The sequence below is a fragment of the Solenopsis invicta genome, chromosome 1 (assembly GCF_016802725.1).
Source record: "Solenopsis invicta isolate M01_SB chromosome 1, UNIL_Sinv_3.0, whole genome shotgun sequence".
In the NCBI taxonomy this organism is placed as follows: domain Eukaryota; kingdom Metazoa; phylum Arthropoda; class Insecta; order Hymenoptera; family Formicidae; genus Solenopsis; species Solenopsis invicta.
In genome coordinates, this window is record NC_052664.1 from 24,315,948 (window position 1) to 24,343,046 (window position 27,099).

Here is a 27,099-nt window from a genome sequence, read left to right on the forward strand (position 1 = left end):
AAATTTATGTCAATTAAAAAGCTGGATAATATGCGCAAGAGCGCCAAAAGTTGGATCAATTAAAGCACTGAGGATTCAGCTGGAAGTTCAAGAAGGGAAGTTCCGACAAAATGACTTTTACGGAACGGAAGGTCAAATTACCGGGTCTGAATTATTTTACACCGGCTTTCGTAATTGGCTTTCAGTTGGAATCGCGCGACATTATATCCACATTTCGCCGACATTTCTGTCGTCGCGTCGTCGTGTCGACGGATATCTCTTGGACCGTATATTTCCTCTGTTTTCTTCGAAATCCATCAGCCCGCAGTATTTCACGATTTCGGGGCGGACGAAAATGGATGGAAAAATTGTCGGCCACCCCGACTGAAATCACGAGGTTGCATCTGCACTTCGTCTCTCCTTTCGTACCGTACCGGTAACAATAACAACGCACTGACGATAATGTATTGCGTTATCCGGGTGATTATTTTTACTCGTGAGCAAATTTTCGAGCACCATCACGGTATAATCGTGAAAAATTGTCACGTTATTTTTCTATTCTTGTTCAGCACGTGAATTATATTGGTATACAAAATCTATTATCGTGTGAAAAACTTGCAAAAAATAATGAAAAAATTCGAACGTTATCTTTGTTACGTTTCATTTGTATTTATTTGTATCGATTTTTATTTTGACTATCCTCAAAGAACGTGATATTAAAAACAAAAAAAGAGTATGAAATGTAAGTTGTAATACAAATAATGTAGGATATAAAATTACATGTACACCGTATCTCTCTCTCTCTCTCTCTCTCTCTCTCTCTCTCTCTCTCTCTCTCTCTCTCACGGTCTAGTAATATTTACAAAATTTGTCAAGTATGATTTTATCATTATTTTGAACATTTCCGAGCGACCGGACGGCGGAAATGAGTTTTCCGCCTGAACTTTGCTCATATCGACCTTGAGAAAAATCGAGCTAAATTAGAAACATTGATAGTTATAATTAACTTTTACCGACTCCCCGGAAGAATATTTCGATTATATGCGTATTGCGAATTGAAAACATTATCGAGTTACTCAAACTCGGTCCCGAGTCGTATTTAATTATATCCGTACGGACAAAAATGTTAATTAAACGCAAACTTTCCCGCCCCGGTGGCGAGAAAACGTAATTAAAATTTCGCCGTCAAATCTCGGCGTTATTCGCGAAATATTTCCGCGCGAATCGGTATCCTCCCCTCGCGGGGGGAGGGTCACGATTTCCGTGGATTTTTTTTTCCATCCCGCTGTGTTCTCAATATTTTTCCCGTTGCAAGCGCGAGGCGGAGTTAACTTCACGACACGCGACGACATCTCAGGCGATCTGCATTTCGAATCGACGCGCGTACCTCGAGTGAGATCGTAAAGGGGCAGCGTCAAGTTTTTCCGCGGTGAAATTGGGGACGCATCTGTCGCGCGCGTTTCTCGTCCTGATGTTCGCTCGCTCGCCCATACACACGGGATGTGGACTCACGCGCAAAAATACACGCGCAAAAAACACACACAGCTCTTACGCACACAGCGCGGATACGGATACACACACACACACACACACACACACACACGCACGCACGCACGCTCGTACACATATACACATGCGTACACGTTGGAGCGGTGCACGTTGCAGCGCCGCGTATTCCGCTGCCGCAGTTGCATTGCGAACGTCCGCGAAAGCGCACGCGAAGACGTCCGTCTGATGCGCGATCTCTCGATACGCGAGTGTTTGTGGCCGAACTATATTTAGGCGCTAAACGCAATGCCGAGATTTGTTTATGCGAGATACGCACGGTGCTTGGTAAAAAGTGTGCGAAAAGTGACGAGGTGATATTTTCACATTGAATTTCCTCCTTTATTCAGAGTTACTTCTTCCTCCCCCTCCCCCTTTCCTCTCCCGGAGAGAGAAAAGTTGTTCAAAAAGACGTAATTCTATTTTACAATTCTTTATTCTTTGTTGCCAAGCATTTGTTCGACCGAAAGAGAGCGAAAGTCTGTCCGTTTATTTAACTTCTAATTTCAATTACATATAATTTCTTATATTGATTTTTAGGAACACGATATCTCTCCATTCGCGCTTGATTGGTATGCATTTTTTTCTTTTTGATCTTGATATAAATTTTTATTTCGAAAAAAGCCGGTTCTATGCTCGTCGGAGGGTGTAATCTTATTACAATTTTATCTGTGTTGTGGAACACCTGGTATATCAATATCTTGGAACGACCAATACCATATTGCAGCCTGCAAGCACAAAGAAGCAAATGTTGTGCGCGCGGATATAGAAATCGTTTCGAACAAGCCGTAACTAAACGACGCCATTCCTTTTCGTTCCAAGATATCATTTATTGATAAAAATTTATTCGCGATTCCGAATATCGCGCAGAATAATTCTCCTCGGCTTTAATTTTTTTAACCGCACGCTGCGAAACGTTGTCCCGGTGAAACCGTACAATCGCAGGTATTCACACGCTCTCAAAATGCGACAGTATGAAAAGTTTATTCTCGTTGGACGCGCACAACATGCCGGTAAAATTAAGCAACCATTTCGAGCGCGAAATTCAGTAATCTGATCCAGCAGCTCTTCTTTATCCGCGTAAAGTATTTACGACGGATTACTTAAAAATTCTACCAAAACTCTGAGCCTGACAACCATGTTTAGCAGTTAAATAAATACAGAGGCGCCAAATGCTCGTGTCCGTTAATTATATATGCCGAATTTGAAAACAATGAATTTTTACGATATTATGTAAAATTCAATCGTTGGGTATACGTTTGCTATTTTCATAGAATTTTTAAACTCCCTCGTAATAAAACTGTATCGATTTCGGTTATTTCGTGGTAAAGGTTTGCCCTATTCCCATCGTTTTAAGGAATTTAATTGTACTTCCTCTCGCGCGATTGTGTAGAGAAATCGGATACTGATACTGATCGCGCGCATCATAATTAATCCGAGGTTCGATTTAATAATAATCTCGCGATTACACAATGCAATTAGATCTGAATAAATTGAACAAATTTCGCACCTACCGTTCGATACAACCGCGCGATATTATTGTTATCCCGTCTTTTCCGGGAGAGTTGGCGAGCGTTGATTTTCGATTTTACACGAAAACATATTCTCGGCTCTCGAGATAACGACAATAATTCAACTACCATCTCGACGCGCTGCAAATGAAGTCACGATGAGACTTGGATTACCTAACTTTGCGAACGTGGGAATTTCCTATGTCCTCCGTTCTCCTTCCGGTATTAACAAAAACGATAACTCGAACTCAAACTATCAAAGTTTTACACGGAGGTATAATAAGCATCATCCTTTAAGTGTATCTATTACTCGCTGTTAGGCGATATCTAATAAATGGATATATGTGGCGCTTTATCTCCTAATTCATAAAACACTGTAAAATATAATATTTAGGATATATTTTACGCGATCTTTATAATCGTCAAATATTGTAATCGTGATGGAGAGATTGTTTCCCTCGCAAAAGTATCTCTTGCGAAATCGAGAAAGTCACAAAATATGAGGAGTAAACTGTTAGCTGAAAATGAGCTAACGACTTAAGCAGAGATTAGTACATTAAACAAGCAATATTACATTCCAACAACACTTAATGCCGAGTTAATTCCTACTAATTCCTCGATCTTGTACACTACAATTCCCCGGCGGTTTACCCCTCGGAACAAATATTCGTTTGTGTTGGCTCGTATTTGCGGCAGGATGAAGAGAGACAGAGAGAAAGAGAGCGAAAGAGAGACGTGCTTACATACATCTTCTAAATTTACTGATAGTTAGGACAACATAAATTTCACTCAAAGTACTAGACGAATCAAATTGAGATATTATCTTCTACATATAATTCACACGGCAATAAATAAGCGTAAAATAAATTCAAAAACAATTTTGACTCTAAATTATCAGGCACACATTTCTAATGTACATCAAGTGTAATAATATGGGCTTTTTTGTTCAATTATATATTTTACGTGTCCGACGCTGAATGAAAAAAAGAATTTAGGGGACAATATTTCAATATTTTTTATGCACACGCTCATAAATTATGTAATTACTTTCAAGTGTTATGCTTGTAGCGAAATTCTGAAGATTACGTTAATGGGCCTTGACAAAGAAAAATTACATCTAATATAATACTTTTACTTTTAAATAACTTCTACAGAGAAAGGATAATGGGATGGCGCGGCTGTACGATCGAATTAAGCCAAATTACTGGAAACACGGGTTCGACGGATAGCAATTTCGTATTATAATACAAAAATACAATGATTATCGGTTTGGCAGCGCTTTGTAATGCGTAAAAAATATAGAGTGCTGTCGAAGCGATGACCTCGACAATTTAATTTAATCTTATCGCGTAGATGCTATCTCACTGCATCCATTAACTTTCTTGCGCGCACCGCAGAGAGAGAAAGAGAGAGAGAGAGTGTCTCTCGCCGGAGTCCTCCGGAATATTCACAATTATTTCACGAAGATATTCCTGCTTGTGAAAAGGAAGCGAAAGACGTAGAAACAGTGCCGCGAACAGTGCGCAACGGGGATCGGCGAACGCGCGGGCGCGCGCGTTCGTGAATCTTGTATTAAACTAATTCTTAAACCTCAAAGAATCAGAAGCCCTGGCGCGCTGCGCCGCGCCGCGCCGCGCCGGCTCTCGCCAGCTTGATATTCCCCCGTCATTCTCTGAGTCCCGTGTTTTTTTTTTGTCTCTGTCGAGACCGGAGTCTAAATCTGCTTTACGGAGTTTCGTAATGTCGCTCAGCGGGAGAAGAACTTTCGTGTATCAAGCGTGCAAGCCGCAACCTTTTGCCCTTCTGACCTCGGATTTCCGCGATGCTCGGGGAAAGCTCCGCGTTACCCGAAATCAGTCCCAACGTTTGTTAACACTCAAAACTTGGTGCGGATGCAGATTGCGTCGTTTCATCCCGAGAGAAAGATCAAGGTCCGGAATAGTGCTGGTTATTAAACTTTCAAACTACAAGGAATTACTCTGCGGGGAAAAAAAATCAACGGAGAGAATGATTTTTGTTTTTATTATTTTTTTTCCCGTCTCGAAACAGATTGGTTCGTCCCTCCTCATTGACCCTCACTTGATTGCGATTAGTTTGGAACGGATTAAATATTTAATAATTCCAAAAGGAGCATTCCAGATTAACCAGACGATCGCGCTGCGCGAGGTGAGAGAATAGGGAGCGGAATACCAATTCGATTTTGCACGCGTATTTCTATAGTAGAATTTCCGCGCCTCGCGCCAAGGCGTCTTCGTAAATAAACACGAGAAGGAACCGCTCGAGACGGTGTCGATCGCAGAGTCGATGTTGCTCCGTTCAGCTTCTCGTCGAGGTACTATCTTATGACGGTCACGTGCGCCCTCGCTTTGTTCCTTCGAGAGGTTCCCGACAAGGTACCTGATGGAGACGAGACGTCCTTCGGGATAGTCGAGGAGAGAACGAGAGAGAGAGAGAGAGAGAGAGAGAGGCGGGCTTTCGCGTGTTCTATGGTTACAGGGAGCAAGTGGTCGTGGCCACAGAGGCATCGTCGATATTGCGAGTTAAAACGCCGGATCATGAATTGCCGGGGCGAATTTAATCGCGGATCGGTAGCCACCGACCGACCAGCGTAATGCAAACGCGGGCGCGCCCTTCAATTAGCTCCGCTTAATCGCGACTGCCCCCGCAGGTGGGAGGGAAGGGGCGCATTCGCGCTCTCGCACACGGCAGCGGAATACTCGCACGCGGAATCCACCGCGTTATCCGCCGCCACATCGCGTACAGACACGTACGTCGGTCGGCGTACCGCCGCGCCGGCCGCCGCATCCGCGTTCATCGTGCGTGTGTGTGTGTGTGTGCGCGAGAAAGCGGGCGGCCCTGTAATTAGAGCGCGGTTTCACACCTAGAGATGGATGTCCGCGGTGCATCGGCGCCGCCGCCGCGGGAACATCGATACTTTCCAAAGCGGCAGGCGGCGAGAAAGTGACATGTACGCGGTGCATGATTTCGTGTGCGCTGCTTACAGAACGGGCGATCGGCCTGGGGGATTTAGAATTTACATAGGCCGACGCAGCCCGTTCTGTCGAACACTCCGGTTCGGCATATTTGTGTTTGTTAAGCAAGTAGATCGTTATTAAAGTGCCGCTTTCGCGCCCGGGGATATGCTTAGCGTATAGCCATACCATCGGGATATCGATATTCGGCGTTGTTAACGACCGCTCCGATATTATCGGAGCATCAAAAGTATCGCTCGAGGCGAAAGCGTACAAATCGTACCAACGGGATTGACTCTACGATTCAATATCGACATTAATATTTAGAAGAAGGGCTGGTATCCTTGATATTGAAAGTAAAATTCTGTTATGTATGAACTACTAGACGCTACCTCGTGAGTCGTGAGTCCCCCTGCGGGTATCGATTGTATTTCAATATCCGTATCGCTACTAAAAGTTGAAAATATGTATTCGATACTCGACGTTGCGACGTAAAATGCGAAATTTTCAGCGTCTTGTAAAGCGAACTAATTAATTCTCGTCGCCGCGAGAACGCGCATTGACGGGCAGTCGAGTTAAGGGGAGAAGGTCATTTAAAAATCGATTTTTTTTTTATTGCATATATATGTATCGAAACATTTCAAGAATTCAAATTTTAAGTCTTCATATATTAACGATCCTATAGACAAATTCATACGTGTGCGTCCAAGAGATAGTCACGCGCGTTTCAAACTTTGGACGCGTTTTTCTCGAAATTACATCTTTCAAAACGGCGCGCGGCGTGCAATATAACTCAAAAAATATTTGATCAATATAGCTGAGATGGTGCATGTTTCATTTTTCACAAAATTCTCCACCGGGTTGTACCTATAAAACTTGCAAGAATAACTGTTCAAACTATTTTTTTCACGTGATAAAAATGAAAATTTTATGCGAAAAATTGACCATTTTTTTCAAAACTGCGTAGAATTTTTATTTTAGTACTTTTTACTATCGGATCTCGGTTCTTCCGGTGTGCAATTTTATCAAAAAGACAGATTTGTTCGATTTTTTTATTGCGGGATGAGATAAAAACATACTGCATTGTACGCCATTTGACTCCCTCGAAAACCAGAACTTGGAGAGCGAGCGTCACATTTGAACTAATTTGGCTTTAAAAAATTTTTTCTACATCTACGAATTATAAGAAACATGTGAGGAAAGTTACGGACAGTTCATTAAAAGTTTTGTGCCGCAAAAAAATTTATGAAAATCAGCTTTTTTTCGGCCGATTATACGACCCCCCCCCCTTCCCCCTTAAGAGATTTTTCGCCGGACGCGAGAAGAGCGCAAAGAAAAGTAGCCTGGAATAGTTACTATTCTCCGAATTGACGGCGTAAAATCTTGAGTACTCCAAGCCGAGAAGCTGAGTCGCGAAGCGTTAACCGGAGTGCCCTTCGCGTGCCCCCGTTGCAGTCCCTTGTTCTTATCCCCGCGTACGCGTTTCGGGATAATCTCATTAAAATTTACTCTTGTTTAAATTTCTCGCCGCCTCGAGCATTCTCTTTTCCCGAGGCGAACGGGAACAGCCGCACGCGGATGGACCGGCGCGGCGTGCGCCCTCGGCGTTGTACCTTCGACGTTACTCCCGATGACGGGAATAGTCTCGCGACGTCTCGCGGATGCATTCAGCTGATGGCGTCACGTACGCGCGTTCAGGCGTCCGCGATTCATTTCGCCGGGCGGATATTTCTTCAGTTCGTCAGGCGTAATACCGCCCGCTCGCTCTCGTTTTTCTCCCCCGTAAGAATTTTCAAGTTTCGGCTGCGATACGTGCTTCTCATAGCAATCACGGCGTATATACTATATATGTACATACATCTGTACGCGAGTACGTATACACAGTGTAGGCCTCCACGTTCGCTTCGCACGCGTGATTCATTGTTCCTCGAGTGCGAGCGTGAGATTTGCAAAGGGGTGCGTTATATTCTGCATAAAAGTGCGCAAAATTATTCAATGTCGGGATCCCGTCGCACATCTCTCGACCCCGCGGACCACCGAGCTGCCGCGAAAAATGCTTCATTTGCATATCCCTTGTTAGCTGTCTTGATAACGCATGACTGAGAAAAATCTTCTCTCCCTACACACGATCTTCATGATCTCGCGAGATTGCCAGATTGCGTTCCACTACGCTTTCCGTTTATGTAAAGTGTCTAGATAGACGTTACGCAGTTAGCTTTATTAGCTGCTAAACTGTTAACTGTAAGGAAGCCTTCCACGTTTGACGTTGGAAAAGAATTTGTTGATCGGAGCGATATTTCTTCCTATATTGTTTGCGTTTGACAGAAAATAAAATTTATCAATCAAGAAGAAGAAAGAAAAAGTAATAACAAAATTTCTCTCTTCTAATTTATATCTACTCGTTTAAAAAGATTCTAAATAACAAGTAATAATGATTAAAAAACAATCGCATTATGTATTTAAATCTTTTAAATGTTTGTCGCAAAATAAAAGCCTTCGTTTAAAGTCGCATAATCTCGAAATGGTATTTAACCTTTGGTTTAATACTCTTCCTGTGCCTTTCTGTTTGCGCTCATCGATTTTGTAATCACGGAGATTCAGTCGGAAACTCATGCGACCGTTACGCATTCTCGGTCGTATAGCGCGTTAGAGAATTGCACGCATCGAGCAAGTGGGAGAGATAACCGTAATTGCCATTTATGCCGCTATAAGAAAGTATACGGTCCTTTGTGCTCCCTTTCCGACGTCGCTTCCGCGAAATCACCCCACCGAGCCGCTTTACAAGCTTTACAGATTCGAATTTCCGACCGACAAAGGAACGTTTTACTGACGCATTTAACCTATTTCTGGGCGAGACGGTATTTCCAACGTTCAAGCTTTTCTGGGCCGCACTGTCGACTGTCTTATCCGAGTGCGGTTTTATGCTCTTGTGCTAACGAGATGAATGTTCAAAAGCGCGAACGCCCAAGGCGAATGCAATCCCTCGAAAAAGGAGGAAAAAAAAGGAAAAAAAAATATGTGTATCGTGCGTGCAGCATTTGACGTCGCTTTCATCGCTTCGTCCTTTTTCTCTTTGAAAACATCCAATTTTCACTCGTAAATCCGGAAATTGAATTTCCGTCGAAAAACCGCGCGGTCCTAATTATGAATTATAACGCTCGCATGGTTCGCTCGACGAATCATTGTTTTTAATATTCGCGCGGTACACACGCGTGTAGGGGAATGCACCGTGCCGGCCGGTACCATCGTACACACGCATATCCGTAATTAATTCGTCAATAATATCTCGTTCGACCGTGCGCACACACACGCGCATTCGGATTTTGCTGTAAGCGTGTGTACCGCTATTGTTCGAAAAACGCGGAAACTACATTTCGCCAACGGTATAAAAACGCTGGAGTTCTTATTTTGTCGCATGTCGGAGATTATTCCGCGCGTTCGTACGTTCGGTTAATTATCGGCTGTAAACTATAACGCTCGAAAAATTCCTTAATGGAAGAACAACAGCTTCTTGCGAAATGAACGAATCGGACGTTCTTCGGAGTTTGGATAATTGGAAATTCATATGCATCACGTCCGCGACTTTCCCCGAAAAAAGATCTAATAAAATTTAATAAGGATTTAGTATGAGATTAGTATAATTTAATATATGTTTTATTAAAACTTAATAAAGTACTAAAAAAATTTTAATAAGGGTTTTTGTTTTATTGAAACCGTCTAAAGATTTAATTTGGACTACATAAAGAACCAAATTAAGTTGTGTATAGTACTTTGACGTCTTTGTGTGAAATTTTTTTAGGTCTATTCATACTCAGTCTTGATAAATTTTGTATATATCTCTGTGTGAGATATATAAAAAATTTATCTCACATAAAATATTGTTTGAACAATATTTTAAATGTATTGAAAAGTTTCGCACAGAAATTGTGACTTAATAAATAATTTTGTCGCATTAGTTGGCTTAATTATATTTTTCTTTTTTCCTGTATACAGAAAAATGATTATCTCTCATTAATTAAGATGCATCATTAGGACTATATATTAAATCCTCATCCCATATTAAAAATTTATTAAGAGTTAGTTAAATCACATAAATTGGACTTAATAAGTTTTAATAAAATCTGAATAAGGATCTTATATAAATTTATAAGATTTTTATAAGCTCTTTATTTGAAACATATTAATTTGTTGTACAATCCGAACAAATTGCCACTTTTCATGGCGTCTTGTCGAATAAGCTTGTCGAACGTGATGCTGTATAACTGAGAAAAATGTTTGGTAAAATCAACTAACGTTTGATTAAATAGTCATCAAATGAATTTTATAGTTACAATTACTAAATATAGTTGTTTTAATCAAACAATTTGTAGCCTTAACCAAATAATTCTTTTCGTACAACAAATTACGAGAAGTTTTGTTAAATGTAACTAAGTGTTTTTGGTACCAGTAACTACAAAATTCATTTGATCACTATTCAACCAAACATTAGTTGATCTTACCAAACGATTTCTCTCAGTGTATCGATAGCATAAAGATGACGTGAAAATCGATTATTCCATCCAGCGGAGGTAAAGGGGGAAATCTTATTCGAGATTTATACTTCTTAGATTTATTTCTCGAAAGAATCTTATTCGTCGCTCGAGTGTACGCGCAGACACACGTAACAACGTTTCGTAAGCGCCTCGCTGGGCGTTCGTCGCTTCATGCCGGATGTTACGGAAGTAGAAATCCCATACATCCTGAGCCCACGCGGGCCGCGATTCCTCGGCGACGCGCAATTGAATCGTACTTTATGCACTCGCTCCCTGTTCCGCGTCGTTCGCCTCGTAAAATTAATCGCCCTCCGTACCTACGGCGGCTCGCTGTGCTTTTTACGATATTCACGAAGGAAAATGGGAAAACAACAACAATGATTGCGCGCGGCGACGTGGGGGGGGGGGGGGAGGAAAGACGAATAAAATACTGTTTCTAGACGATAAAGATAAAAATGGACCGACCGCTCGTGGTACAACAGAGATTAATTACCAGATCCTGAAAGCTTTTACCGAGGAACGTCGAGGTTGCGTAATGAAGGAATCAGGGTGTATTTCCATCAGGCTTGTTTAATTCTCAAGAATATAAATGACTTTGATGCGCGAATAATGAGATACAAAATACAGCACGTTCGGAGAATAAAAGAGAATTAGTTTAATAACGGATATTCTCGTCATCTCCGCTCGTTGCTAAATTTTTCTTCAATAAATTTTAGCGAGAGATAAATAACGTAATTTCATTATTTAATTAAACTTTTGATGAATCCCTTTCGATCTCTGTGTAACATGTAAACGATTCCTTTTTTTCTTTTTTTTTAATGTATTTTAATTCGCAAAAAAATTGATTCCACGGATTCTAACAAAGAACCTGTCTTTGCAATTAAGATTAAAGATTAATTAAATTACGCGATAATTAGCTATGCGTGCAACCTTTCAAACGAATGTTTGTTTAATTGATTGCTACGTGATTTGATTTATTCAACGCGATGCTGGGAATCGCGAAAATTTGTGCGAGGTACACACAGCCGGTTTTTCTAGCGCATAAAATCGCACTTTTAATCCATGGTATACAAACATTTTAAAGATTAATCCGCTGCGATCATTATTAACATTTCAGAGTGTTTATAACACCCGACGATCCGCGATAATCCGTCGGCTGGGCCTCGTGTGTAAAGTTGTAAAACGTACCCTCGTTATCGTCCGGTGATACGAATCATTCGTTCCGGTGTAGTCGCGAACTCTCTTTCTCTCTTCCGTTCCGATTTTGTTAGGGGGCGCGAGATCCCAAAATCGCGTGTACGTGTGCATTATCCACGCGCACACACGCTCCACTGCTAGGGATGGGATCGAATTAATTAAAATTCATTAACTCGCTAGGCCGCGAGTTTGTTGTTCAAAATCGGCGTGCCTTTTAGCTTTTCGAGTATCTGCCTTTGTGAGAAAATGATGCTAGTTTCCAATTTTTTTTTTTTTTTTGCATCTAATCGCGGTACGATATCAAGAGCCATTTTTCCAGATCAGTTCTCGCACCTTTCGCATTGGAGACGCCAGACTTCATACCGAGGTCTCGCGTCTCCAATTCGAAACGACAACGATTTTGGAATTACAACTTTCTTTCGTAAAACGCGGCGTGTCTTGTCATAACTGCTTGCGAAGGGCTCGAGCCCATCTCTACTGTCCGGTCGCAATTGCGCGCGCGCATACACATACCTACGTTCACCGATAGCACGTGCTTGGCTACAGAAGCATGTGCATAGCCACTACCGCGGTCCGCGTGAATTCCGCTCGCAGTTGCATTTTGCGCGTCCGTGCAAGCGGGCGCCCGCGCTTGTCCGCGCTCGCCGAGTTATTGTTAACCGGCCTTCCGTTCCTGCGCTCGTCGTTTGTCTTGCGTTGTCGAATTTACGGCGGGAAAGAGGGAGGGGGATGCCCGCGATAAAAATTACTTGCGCGTCCGCCTTGCTCGGAAAATGGTGTGAATGCAATTTTGAAAATTCGGTTACTCTCGACGTCAATATTCATTTGCATCTCATTGAGCGCCGTTAGACCTAGAGCACTGCTTTCACAGACGAAATGAGCTATACTCGGTTCTTTCTAAAAAAAAAAAAAAAAATGTAAAAAATATCGTGCACGGATTTTCATAAGCAGAGTAAAAAGTATACCGTTTACTTTCATTAACATATTCTTATTAATTTTTTTTTTTTAATATAACACAATTTGAGAAATTTAGTGAAACGGTGCGGCTTCTTTCAGATTATTATACATGTGTGAGAATCATACGTTATTCAAAAGTTTCTTTCACAAAAAGTCTCTTATTCAACTAAGCTACGTGTAATCCTCAGCATCATTTATCTTTGATACGTCTTTTTTGATGAATCATTGATACTTTCTTCGACGGGGAAAAAAAGCTGAAGAAACGAGGTAAAATATTAAGTGTCAATGTTTGCAAGGAACATCCATTTTCCTTTTTACGGAAAAAGATTTGCTGGCAGACTTTTGCGTACGCATTTTTTTCTCGAGCCGGCACATCCTCCCTAGAGATATCACGTGCGCGTGGAGACGTGAGAGATAGCGGAGAAAAGAATAAATCCTCCCAAGCAGTGCTTGCGAATTTTTCTATCCCATAACGGGAGTTATGCAGTATATGGCCTGAATCCACTCATTAACGTGCCATAAATATGCTAACGCGTTATAAATATTCAAAACGTGTCCGTAATAAATACAATATGACTGATACAGTGCGGAGGGGAAGGTGCTTTGGGGAAATCCACAGAGCGTGCTAATCATGGTTGTCAGTAGCAAAATAAAAATTTAAATTCCGAGGGCTGCTGAGATCGATTTCGATGTCTGATCACCGTTTCCCTTTGTTACCTCAATCAAAAGATTTGTTATGTAAATTGTAGGCGATCGAATCGCGGAGATGTACAAGTTTCAGAAGACTGTCATAGACTATTCTCATAAAACATGCATTATGAAAGAAGCGATCGATAACGTCATGAATGTTGCAAACGGGACAAAAGTGCTTTTGATCGATACGTTCATGAATTATTTCCACGTGCCTTCGAGAGGCCTTCCACGGTGGAAATTTTCAGAAACGTCGAGCAGGAGCGAAAGGCACCGCCGCAGAATGCAGAGCAGATGAGTACACCTTTAGATAGATTAGTATACGAATTAGAAATTCTAAGCGGTAATAACGGAAGCTTTTGAAGATGTAACGTGCGATATGTGGCTGGCTCGTGCGCTTGCTTTCAAGCGTAAAAAGATGTTTGTTCGAGAAATCGTTAAGTACGTACGCGCGGCAGAGAAGAGTATAGCAATAGGAGAATGATTATGACGAATGGCTTGTTGCATGACTCTTTAAATCTGATAATCCGACGTATTCTCTTTTTTTTTTTGTTTGATATTAATCTTCAAATTGTTTTTCGATACACATTGTATGTCAACTCGTACGTTGAAGGTATCGATATATTCCGCGAAAGCAAGATTTATTGCTACACGAGCAAACAGTTTGGAAGTTTATTTCTGGAATAAGAGTGCGTAAGGTAATAAAATTAGCGAGAGACAATTGTGAAATTGCAGTAAATTATTCACCATAATTTGTTAGTTTTTGCCGATACTCTCCTCTCGTGATTGCATTAAGTAACGTCGCCAGTAATGACCTTGCAGAATACAAAATGCAAATTATGAAAATCTGCGTTGCACGTCACATTTTCAAAAGACAGCCGAGCAAGTGTAAATGGAGATATTTACCTTGATTACTATTAATTTATGAACTTTTAATATTTATTATTTGGCACAGCCACGTGGCTGTATAATGAATAAATTGACTCTTTGACGATCGACGGTTAATGCGAACATGTCGCTAATCTTTTTTACTAATTTTTTAATCGGTCTAATTTGTGATTGGTGTTCTGATGAATAGTCTAAGCTGTATCTCCCCTCTCGCAATTGTAAATATAATTGTGCAGAAATTGAATATAAATTAATAATATTGATAAATCTAAAATTTATGTATTATTTTTGTTCGCAAAAAAATAATTTATTAAACTCTGTGTAAAGATATAAATTATCATTATAAATCATATATTTACATATTTTATCAATAAAACAGATGCTATGTTGGAATATTTTATACAAAAATTGGCGTAAAAATATTTTACCAGACGAAACTTTTTTGTGCATATATCTCTGTGTATGTGTGTGTGTGTGTGTGTGTGTGTGCGCGCGTGTGCGTGTGTGTATGTGTGCGTGCGTGTGTGTATGTGTGCGTCCGTGCGTGTGTGCGTGCGCATGTGATAGAAATTTTATCAAATGAAACGAATATTGTCGTGCCTTTTCCTGAGAAAATTTACTAAGAGATTGTTTGCCTCGACATTTTCGCTCCAATTCTACTTCACCACGAAATCTCAGTGGATAATTATAATTTTAGCATGCTGACTATTATCATTTTTTTTTATTCTGCTTCGTTAGTCGCTAATTAAGCGTTGCCCCGGCATGCAAAATAGCGTCACAATACGTTCTACGATCTCGCTGCGGTACGAACGCGAATATGCATCTCACGCCACGCCTGTTTTGTGGCGCCCGGACGCTACAACAAAGGAGAGTGTAAATGGGAACTTACGAGCGACGGTGGGCTGATTTATTGCCGAATTGACTATTCATCTCCTTCACCAGAACCTCTAGTGTAAGAAGTCACGCGGTCATTAGCCCGTGCCCGGTGCAGAAACCCCGTCGTCTGCTGAGTTAAGAGAATGAGAAAGAAAGAAAAAAAAAGACAACAGAAAGGTTGCTCCCGTCGGTCGTCAAAGAGTTAGCGGTGGATTCGCAATCTGGAGATCCGAGAAGTCCGATCCAGCTGGACTCCTTTCTTATTCAAGCCGTATTAGAATTGTACTTGGAACGGAGCTTGAAAATTCCGGGATGAAATTAACGCTAAGCGAGCCTGGGTGTTGGTGATTCTATTTACGTGAAGTGTCTCATCTTGTGTGCATGGAAAAAAAAACAGAAAAACGAAAGTCGCTCCTTGAACAACGAAAAACTTTGAGAGCTCTCTTTTATGATTTGATTCATATTGCTCGAGGGCTAATGAATTTCAGAATTTATTACCATTTAAAATGTGGGCGTAGCCAGGAATAATATAAATGCAAGATGCACATACCTTTGTAATTTTGCACATATAAAGAATAAAATAAAATATCGCTTATTTAACTCTCATCGTGTAACTTGTTTCTTTGGCACCCATTAAGTATAAAGGGGGATTATTAATGTCTAGCATGATTTTTTTTTTTTTTTTTAATGGATTAAGTGATTCAGAAAATATTAAAAGTTCATGTAGCTTTCTTAACTATTTTAAATGAAGGCTTTATACATTATTTTACAAATTCATTTGTTTAAATATTTTATTTTTGTAAAGATATAAACCGAGATATTTATAATTTAAAAAATTGTCTGGACAAATATGACACCCCCCCCCCCCTTTGCACGGTGAGGGTTAAATATTTGTATACTTATTTTGGGTTTTTTGTGACATTCTTTTATTTAATTTATTGTGCGAAACTTAATTAATCCAAACTTGATACTCCCTCCCCCTCCATAAAATTTTATTCTTTAATGTTATTTAAATTAAAATTGAACATTTTTAACGTGCCTTTAAATTGACATTTTGTTGAAAGTTCAAAGTGCCCTTGAAATTAAATAAAGAATATTTTTATTCATAATTTCAACATTAATAAAATTCTTACTTTTTTTATAAATAGATATAAATTATAATTTAAAAAAGAGAAAAGATTTGCACAAAGAACTTTTAACAATTGATATGTTCCGCATGTGCATATTTATTTGCAGTAATTCATAATCTTTTTAGTATGAAATGATTTTTAGTACATTAATGACATAACATAAAAGCGAATTTAATTTCAAATTTAATTCCTGGTTACGTTTTCCCTGATTGCCAAAATAATCGTTTCAATTTTAATGATTCTCTGACGCATAATTTTCACTTCATTTAAAAATCACATGTTTCACATCATTTAATTTGATAATTAAAATTGAATACCATAAAGTACAGTGAGTCGCTATAGAAGCTTTCGATACGAAAATTTGCTGTTGAAAGTGCATCAGAGGGTTAAAGAAGTGCATCTCACGCTCGCCGAATTCCTCTCGACGAACACCGACGCGCGCGTTCCAAGGGGAGCATAAAGCAACCGTCGAACGTGAAAAACGGGTTCGGAGAATGAAAGAACGGCCGTACAAAAGGGATTAATTGGCACTAGGCCGTGGATATGGATCATCGTATGCGCGTCGCGAGCGTCGCTCCCGCTCGCGCGCGAGCGGCTGCGCGAGTCATCGATTGACGACCGTAAAAGCGAACGGCACTTGGCACGGGAATCTCTCGATGTTTAATTCTCGTTATCTGTCCTTTCATCTACTCCCGTTTCAAGCCTCATTCCTGTCTCTTTGCTTTTCATTTCTGCGGCAGCAATCGCATCAACTGCCGCTCAGCGGTGGATTTAGGCTTAAACCCGTGAAGCGTATAACCACGATGGCACCGTCCGCTTAAGACAACACGTCTGTGTCTCTCTCTCTCGATTAAAAAGCGAGAAGAACAAACATTCAGAAACAGTCGGGAACAAATCTAAAAACGGTTAAGCCAAAACGCGAGCTCTATTTCAGCGAAACACGATGTACCGTTCATTCGAATTATACTTGTAGAATATTTATCTTGAAAATAGATTTTGATAATATTTCAGCGATTTAACGTTTTAACGCAAATCTTGTTTCTCTTCGAATAAAATCTGTTGCTCTTAGCTCGTATATCGCTAGTGAATTGTACCCGAGTGATCATTCGGAGACTCGTTACAAGAGGATGTCATTAGAGCTTCATATTCAAGTGTGCATAAATCCGCCGCTGATTTAGAGTCTGTCCTCGCGATCGTGTGTAATATTGCTCGTGCACACACTGTCATGCGCGGACGCGTAATCCAAGAACTCCGGGGCCCTTTGCCGCGACAAATTTTCTCACTCTCTCCCCGTAGGAATCGCGCGCGACCGTCTTCGTCGCGTCGTGAGAGAAATGCTCTCTCGGTGGAGATGCTCGCACACGGGGCGCCCTTTGTGAGCGAAAGATCGCGTCCCGATCGTCGATGCACCCTCCCGCCGCGCCGCCGTGCGCCGTGGAGGGCGCCGTGAGGTCGAGGTCGACGTGCTCTGATAATAAATGATGTTTTATCTGTCGTGCGATGCCCGGCGGATATAGCATAGCCCGACGGAGGGAGGGAAGAGGAGGGAGAGAATTGTAATGCGACGAGGCGTCAATCTGCTTTTTCGTTCGCGCAGGGTGCGACAAATCATGTCGAGGCCGCACCACCGTCTCGCCGCTAACACGAGCACAGAAGAAGGTAAATCCCCCGCGGTACGCTCGCGCGAATCGTTTTACGCATGCATTCACACGTATACGTTAGAGATGCACTCGCTTTCCTTCCCCCCCCCCCAGCCTCGTGGATGGAATCTTTATGTCACTCGGATTAAATGCGTCTCGACACCATATTTCCTCATGCCTGTTGTAATCTCCGAGCTTTAGACGGCTTGCACTCATCGTAAATTACTCATAAATTAAGGAGTAATCCGAGAAGTGAAGTCCATATACTTGAAATTAAGCGAACAATAAGACTGTTTATTATACTGTTCGCGCCGCGACGATTAATAAATGCGATTTTGAAGAACGATTTATTGGCTGTAATTGATGAAGCGTTAATGTCTTGGCGTTCCCGTGCTAAAGAGAAAATGATCCCACGCTGATCAAGATTCCATAAATATAGCCTGCGTGTAACACATCCGGCTGAACATTCTGTATCGTAATCATATTACGATCGCGATATAGGGTTGGATAAATGGGCTCCGAGATTGAATCGGATTACAGATGAAAGCAGAGAAAGTTCAGCAACCATCGGCTAGGAGTAACGGACCGCTGTTGACCGGAAGATTAAGTACACGGGCAAATTGTTAAATAAATTATGACAAGAGAGACTCGATGAACACGAGATTTCGATCTAAAATCCGATCCAGCCTCTCTCGTACACAAAGCAAAATGGAAAATGATGGAAATTCTCTCGGTAATGAATCTGTTCTGTTAGGAAACACACGTGTCATTCCGATATTATTAATAGCATTTATCAAATGAGAAGCGCAACGAGAATATCACTGCTTGCGGTGCGGGAAATAACTATTTTTTCGAGATATATGTAGTGGACGCGTCGAATGGGCGAGTGTCCTTTTTGCGATCGTCGAGCGATATCGACAAGCGATCCTCTTCGGAACTTACGGGCACTCGGCTCAATAAAAACGCGAGCCATTCGCTCTTTCGTTCTCTCTCTCTCTTTTTTTTGAGGAGGATATAACACCGGTGGATGATGTTATCTCTCATCTCTCGCCGCTGCTGTTAATTCGCCAATCGCCAAAAGCGAGCATCATAATTTCCGTTGCCGCGCGCGCTCCGCTCGAAGCGATATTTCTTCCGCGCTTCCTTTGTCCGCCATGGCGCGTGCGACAAAGGACGCGATAATTGCAAAGCCCCGTATGTGGTCCGGCCCGATCGTTTTCGCGTGTGTTTCGCGAACAAACGACAGTGCGCGGGGAGCCGCGGTGGTTATTGTTGCGTGCGGAGAGCTTAATTTCTACGGCAGCATGAACGGCCGACACGCTCTTATTTTCCAGATTGAATGCGGCGAGTTTAATTTCTGATCGGCGCAAAAAAAAAAATAGTGTCCGCCTTAACGGTAACTAACGGCGCGTTTCCGTCGATACGAGCTGAAGCGAAATTCGGTTCCGCGGATATTCGAAATCGCTCGTACATCTTGAATCTCATTTATCTCGAGGATTCGCGAGATAAATTAAGTGCGAGAGAAGTTTGTAATCACATTGGCAGAATAGTCATTGTAAAATTGACGATAAAACGTTCGTACGTCTCGTTAAGATACACGCTGGATCTCGAGGTTGAGGCAAGTAAACTAATTTGCTTGCTCCTTCAAATTTGTCCTTCGGATTTGTTGCTGCCACGCGTCTCGCCAGAACAGACGAATCCGATTCTGCCCGCAAATTGGCAAGAAGTTACACATCAGATATAATTACGGATCCAGAACCGCAAATTAAACACTGATTAGTTCAGCGATAGAGGCCGGGGCGCTTCGCCAGCAACGCTCGCACAACGGTCACGTGTTCTCCTACAACTAGTTACACCAACTCTCCTTGTTAGTTAACTCTTCTTGCTGTCCGGGGCAGTCGTAAGGGATATTGTCGGTGGCGCGAGATAAGGCGATTACAGTTGAAGAATCTAAAGAACCGGGTGTCGCCATTACACGGAAGCGAGGAGGAACAGAGAGAGAGAGAGAGAGAGAGAGAGAGCGGACAGTTGTTGCAAGTTTACTTCTGTTTGTGCGAAACTATACTTCTTCTGTAAGCAAGCGCGCGGTATCTCCGGATAAATAAACAAATAAATACCAGGCAGCTAATGGAAATATCTAGTCCTCCTGCGATCTTTCCGGTTGTATGCAAGACGTGTTTCGCATAAACACTCGGGTTTCGTTGCAAATTGAAAAATTCGAAGGCGAAAGCTTTTGAAACTCGAAAGCTCAGCGCGAGGTCTCGCGCTCTGCTAATCAGCGGATTCGGCGGAAATCACGTCGGTATCGCGATGATTCAACGAGAAGGCTTCGTTTCGACAAATCAATTCGTTCGCACGTTTGTTTTCGTATTGTAATTAATTTTTCTGCGCGCATCGGTTTTCCTCTTCCTTTTTATCTTCTTCCTACTTACGTGAGTACTGACCGGCGACACGCGAACGTGCAATTTGCACGTTAGGCCGCACCTTTATCGCGTTCTGCCTAATAACTCGTTAATATGCCCCTCGCAATCAGGCATCGGTCCATATTAAACGTACTACGAGCCATCGAAATGACTCGGTAAATTATCCACAGGGCTCTTGCCTCGCGCGCCGGCGGCCAGCAATTCGCGCAGTCTGCTAATTACGACGAGCGTGCACGCACAGGGCGATTAATTAGACAAATTAATTTAGTAAACTGTTAAGAGCGATCGCGCGGTGATCAAACTGATCGGCGCGACGCGGGAAATATCATCTATCATATCGCACATTAATTGACGAAGCCGATATTAGGTCCTGCGAATTGACAAACACGGCCCATCGCGAAAGCGAGAGCGCGATGTGGGAAATGGCGATAACAGCGAAACGGAATCGCGTGGCTTTTTACAGAATCCAATTAAATTTATATTTGTATCTTAATGATTTGATAATGACCGTTCGTTTTATTAACGGCGAGGCGAGACGTCACGTTTATCTCCCGTATCACAATCATCTCGACTAAACCCTACACCGAAGGTGCATGTACACAACCGCAGATCGATATTATGACAAGGTGTTATTGATTTCTGTTGATTGTACACAAGCAGAGTATAATTAGCCGAGACTCGAACACACCCTAAATGGCAAGCCGAAATGTATTACCCCATCGTAATGAAAATTGGCCGTTGTGTGGATCGCCGTGTGGTCACTTCCTATAGGATCACAGGATTTGTTAACAATGTTCTGGTGTTATCCTGCAAATTACTGTTCCTGCTAATATCTCGTTGATTCGTTCGCCGACCAAATCGATTATTCTTTATTATTTTTCGAAAATTAGCCCTCCCCCTCCCTTTCTTCTTTTCTTTTAAGGGAATAAACTAATTCGTGACATATCTTTCATCAGTTTACTTTCAACATTCAAGATAACAGTTGTGTGCCTTTAATTGACTAAAATAAGTCTGTAAAAGTGATTGTTTGATATACATCTCTTTGTCAATTATGTACATTTATATATCCTTCTTTTTTTTTTACGGAATTGTAAAAAGGATACAGCGGTAAAGAAATTAAATTTTATTACGGAAGAACAATTTGGTCTTTTCCCATACAGTAAAACGTCATTCGCGCGCCACCATTTTGTGCTGGGTCTCATAAATCCGTTCACACAGGTTTCAACCTGTAGCATCGTGACTAGTTTAAAGAAATCGCGAACACGATGCTTTTTGCGTAGCTTTTTCAAAATTGGGTGCATGTACTCGTCTACATACACGCGCACACACGTACAATGCGTGTGTGTAGCGAAACAATGGACAACGCGCGCCATAGGCCGTACCGGCAAAAAGCCAATCGTATTGGTCCCATTGTTTCAGCCAACGTTCGCAGATACGAAGCAGGTACATACGCTACTGTTCGATCGCGCGGTATTTGTAAAAGGGTTAACATCGGGTTAGGGCGGGCCGTCGATTGTTTGTCGGCTCATTTAACGGTTGGAAGGGCTCGGGGCGTGAAGCCCGGATGCGACGTGACCGTTCGCAAAAGTGACGCAGGTGAATAAGCAACGCATACGGCAGGAACCGGATATGAGCTCGATCCCGGTCGCCACGCGTGATAAGTCAAGTCGTCGCGATGACCGCACTCTCCTTTCGTATCCCTCGCGCAGCGCGATCAAATGCGAATCTGGAACAAAACTCCAATTTCTTCGAATTATAATAAAATTGTGTTAACGAGAATTTTCTTGAAATTTTTGTAATCGCTGATTTCGAATTTGGATTTGGATTTGAAAGATAAATTTTGGTGAGACTTAATAGGACTCATCGAGTTGATTTGATATTTTCCCTAACAGCACATGATATCTGGCGAATATTGTGATATTTTATAAATATACGATGTCACGATATTGTACGAATGTTCGTGCGATATCTAGAATATTTCAGAATATTCATACGATATCTTGTACTGTTAGGGTTATAACGCAAGTTATTTCATTATATCGTGTCGCGTTTAATAAACAAATTTTTAAATTCTGAAATAATTAAATTATAAATTGTATAATTTGAATTTAATAATCAGTTAAGGTATTAGATAAAGTATCTAAAAATTTAACTAATTGTAAGATCTGAAAATAATTTGGTTAGATCATCGAAATAATTATGATGAACATTGTTGCAAAAAGACATTTTCACATTTTAACAATCAAATTGAACGTCTTACATAATTATTTTGACGGTTTGACGAAATTATTTTCAAATTTCTGTATCCAATTAAATTCTCTATGCAAAGCTGTTCTTTCCGCGTGGGTATTGATGTAAAATATTGATTTTCCAATATCTATAAATAAATACCTATCTTATATGCTTATAGATTACAAGTTGTAATTTTCGATATTTACATCGCACAACTAAAAGAGTAGAGCGATTCTGATGGCGTTCGATGGAATAAATTCGATCGAACGCTATCAGAATTGCGATATAGGCGAAGTTTGCGAGTTCCTCGACTTTCTCCCAATTTCCCCAGAGCTTTCCGAATGCTTTACAGCTTTTACAATCTTTTAAGTTTACGGCGCCAGCTCCCCCTCCCACCCCCCTTTCTGCCGCGATTTGCGCGTTTGATGCAAAGAGCGCCGATCGTTAATCAGTACCTAAATCAAGATCGTCTCATTCGTTCGTTAGAGCCCGCATAGTGCAAACGCACCTTTACGGCTACGTGAACGGCGGTGTCTACACAGGCCAGACAGCAGGCCGTAAGTGGACCGTACTTGTCGTTTCCGGCGGGCGAATCCGTTAAAGCTAAAATGCACTTCGGTACGCCGCGCAGCGGTGACCACATTTCTACCCTTTACGAGGTTTATCCTTTATACCAGATTTCCACCCTTTAATCTTACGGGACGTGTTAGCCGAATGCCGAGGCCTTCATCCTTGTGTCTTCTACACGGTGCCTATGAAAGACGCGCGCTCTTTGCTACGATCTCTTTGACAAATGATCAAAATTGACGATTTAATTCTTATAGCAGAGTGAAACGTCGTTTACGTTTACTTTTCCATCAATTCTGTTTATAATATTAATCCATGGAAGTTCCCATAATGTATAATGTCAAGAAGTAACATGTAACAATGTCTCATGATCTAAAAAGAATAACTCTTGAATATTTTTCGAGGTTGCTTTTTATGGACCAGCTTACTTTATAAACAGACATTTCTTTATTTATTATATTCCTTCGGAATATCCCATCTCAATATGCAGTTTCGCTTTGATTAGCTTTCAGTATCGATTTTTAGAACGGATGCCTCCTGTTTTCCGCTTGGCTCGTCGCTTTACGATATTTACTCTCATAGCTGACTTACTGGCAACATTGGTGAATTGGCTCTTGTAACTCATTGGTGTTTACTCCCTAATTAACACGCGGCACTAATGATTTAACTACAGTCGTGGAGGAAGCGACTGTTCTTTTGACGTTGTAATATTGTGTGCACTTCAAAATCATTATTGAGATGACTATACTTCGGATCTGGTACATTTCTTCGTTATCTCAACGTCTGCTGCGCATTATTTTCCTGGAGTCGTTCAGTTTACTAAGATACTTGGTTGTATTGTAACAAAAAGAAAAAAACAACAAAATTCTTATTTTTTTTAAGAATGTACAAGAAATGCGTGCGTAGAAAGACGTCCTTAAAAAAAAGAATATGCCGCTGTCGGATCGCAACGATATTTTAATAATCGATAAAAAAAAATAATGTCTTCGGTGTCATCAGTCTTGGTAAAATGTATATAGCTTTTCACACGTTCGTACGAGTTTTATGATCGAGTCACGGCGAAGGGTACAACCGCATATTATTGTCGCGGAATGATACATAGATGGCAAAGACAGTGATATATGGCTGACTTTCCGCGAAGACAAATTTACATCCTGTCCTACGTACGGTCATCATGCAGCGTGTCTTGCAATACAGGCATATCTATCCTATAAAATCTCTTAACGGTCGCAAGCGTATTCGGCAGATGCTATCGTTTCCGGACGATAGGGCGGTCGGAATTACGCCAATTTTGGGCAAACCAACGCGGCGACGCCATATATCGAGGCGACAGCTGCTTATTTTCACGACATACGGGGTTGGGGGGGAGTAAGAGGGGAGAGCGAGCGGGTTTCTGAGAAATTATATTTCACCCTTGAGAAATTGTGGTTTATGTGCCGATGCGCGAGGTTACGGTTTTTGGCTTCGCCAATGTCTCCGCCGCCGTTCCCCGTTCCACCTACGCCGCGTAATGCAGCGGAAGTCGGAGCGCGTACTTCATCGGCGTTATTACAGCTTAAATTTTTCTACGTTTCTAACGAGAGCAGAATGCATTCTGAAGGATCATAACGAATGATATTACGCTCTAATCCCTTCTGCAGTAGAGAAACGCTTCCCTCTTACGGAGGGATATTTCTGAAAGCTATTTTACTGTTGAGATTGTAATGAGTTTGGTTATTTACTTGCTCCCAGGTATTGTAAGGTAAAAAGAATTCAAGATCAATGTTATTACTGTTAAAAAAAAAGCTTGCATTATATAAAACTGTCCGAAAATATTTCTTCGACGATCTTTTAAAGCTGAAAATTTTCTCTTCTTTTCTCTTATAAAGTTGATGATATTTTCTAACGAATTTATGACAATATACATAAAACGAGAAGATATATCATATATATAAGGCGATTCCTAAGAAAAAAATTTCGTGTGTGTGTTTGTGTAAAGGGAATATTCTCTAGATTATTATTTTAGAAAAAAATCTTATAAATATATTATATAATCTTATAAATTGTTTTTATTTTAATTTACTATGATTATCTATGCATACATCTTGATGGATATAAAAATATTTTATTGGTAAAGTACTTGAGCCGAATAAGGCTTACCTAACTTATTATTATTTTTTTAAATATAAATTCTATTTACAAAGATATTGGAATTACACTAAATGAGAATAAAATGTTTATTTCAATCACTCACCCAAATAAAATTATCTTCTATATAGAATATTTTGTAATAAACAAAAAAGAAATTTTTTTAAACTCTGACATTGAGCTTTATTAAATTCTTGTGCTTTTAATAAGGCCCGAATTAAAAATAAATTAAAAATAAAGGAATTAAACATTATTTTCCAACTTACTCTTAAAATAATTATTAATCACAAATACAAAATCTTTTAGGATCTATTTTATTATAAAACATCACAATTATTTTTTATTTTGTCTATAATTAATATTTTAACTTTACGAAATTCTGGCTATTTAAGTGCAATTTTAGCTTATGGTAAGTTAGCGTCATTGATAATCGTTATTCTCTGTTGCAAGCCACGTACATAATAAATAAATAATAATGGCTATAACAATAAATGTATAAGTGGGCTTTATTTAATAATACATTATTTATAAAAAAGTATACTTATTCCAAAAAATCGATATATATATATATATATATATATATATTTGTTTTTTTTATAGTTATAAAGTTGAATAATATTAATGTAGAATATTATAGTTTTATAATTTTTTTCCTAAAATAAGGAATATCTCCTTCAATTTTTTATACTTGGGATTCACCTTAGTACATATATATATTCTGATGTACGTGTATATAAAATAAATCAACCGTACATCCCTTTTAAAATGAGAAGAACTTGATACTTTTTATTGCAGATTATACATGAAACAATGAGAACTTTTTCTCTCAAACATTTTTTTTTTAATACCTCCATTAACCTTTAAGTTTATTTTTTTATCGCATTTATTTTAAGATTATTTTAAGATTAATAAAAGCGTATCCCATTTTCTTATAAAAATGTTTAGGATTTCTAATAAAAATTACTTCCCTTCATTTTGAAAATATGGTATATATGAATAGTCTGGAACACACCCTATATATTATATAGACGTGTAAAATACAATATTCACCTGCGTGGTGCATGCCAAATGTACATTGCACCTGCTTAACTAAAAGATAAACAGCAAGAATTTTATGGCTAAGATCAACCGCCTTAACGCAACATGCTAGTTTTGAAGCTGCATGCCAAGCTGCCGTCTTCGCCTCCACCTGTCATTCTAATAAATTTTACTGTGTAACGTCGTCGGCCACGATATCGGCAGATAGCTCTGGTTATGAATTGTAGCAATTCACGAAGGTCTCTTTGTCAAACTTCGTCGTTCCCTGCGCAAATTCAATTTCCCTGATCGCAAGTATGAATTACAGGTCTGCAGCGTATTACTGCGGGATCGCTGGCGTGCTGAATTATTACATAGATTTATTAAGAGTACATCAGCTGGCGCTCGAATTTTCTTGGACCCATAAAATCGTCTCACACGCGAACCATTACGATACTTGGAACTTTTTCTACGCATGAGTAAGAAGACACATGAACGAGGAAATGTTCCGAACTAGAATAAAACGAATTCTTCTGTTCTAGTTTCGAAGATATTCCTGCGTTATTTGAAAATAAAATTGTCTTTTTAAATTAAATTATTTGTAATTATAATTTGAAGCATTAAAAACATTTATATTGTATGATTAATGAAATTTGATGTTATTAATTTTTATGCATTATGCACAATGTATTGCGGAGTAATATTTCAATTTTTCTTTAATATGATTTTTAATTAAATCTTGAAAAATAATATTTGAATAAATTTCCATACAATTGCCTGTTACCCACGGGATATCACGTTACTCCAATTATGCCT

General features: G+C 40.3%; 2 protein-coding genes and 1 long non-coding RNA gene across 4 annotated transcripts in view; 2 read left to right on the plus strand and 1 right to left on the minus strand.

The window, feature by feature from the left end:
- The window catches only part of LOC105202090, a 152,938-nt gene that overhangs the window by 115,268 nt on the left and 10,571 nt on the right, over nt 1–27,099 (plus strand). The window contains exon 1 of one of the 2 annotated variants that reach the window (XM_011170477.3): nt 15,989–17,936. The exons of the other annotated variant lie outside the window; for it this stretch is intronic. The gene's annotated coding sequence lies outside the window, so the exon portion shown is untranslated. Of the gene's footprint in view, nt 1–15,988; nt 17,937–27,099 lie in introns of those variants that run through there. 2 annotated transcript variants of the gene reach the window in all.
- LOC105202092 overlaps nt 1–27,099 on the minus strand; it is a 110,536-nt gene that overhangs the window by 58,913 nt on the left and 24,524 nt on the right. The gene's annotated exons all lie outside the window — the stretch shown is intronic.
- Nucleotides 797–15,563, plus strand: LOC113004748. The gene is made up of 3 exons (XM_026139009.2): nt 797–1,838; nt 2,470–2,537; nt 13,443–15,563. Exons 1-3 carry the CDS (start codon nt 1,774–1,776, stop codon nt 13,679–13,681), a joined length of 372 nt encoding a protein of 123 aa, XP_025994794.1. The 5' UTR covers nt 797–1,773; the 3' UTR covers nt 13,682–15,563.

Excerpts from the sequence above, each read along its gene's own strand:
- LOC113004748 (XM_026139009.2), top strand. The coding sequence starts at position 1,774 with ATGCCGAGATTTGTTTATGCGAGATACGCACGGTGCTTGGTAAAAAGT. Across the intron at positions 1,839-2,469 it reads AGTGTGCGAAAAGTGACGAG|GTATTCACACGCTCTCAAAA; the intron begins GTGATATTTTCA and ends GTACAATCGCAG. Across the intron at positions 2,538-13,442 it reads TGGACGCGCACAACATGCCG|GCGATCGAATCGCGGAGATG; the intron begins GTAAAATTAAGC and ends TGTAAATTGTAG.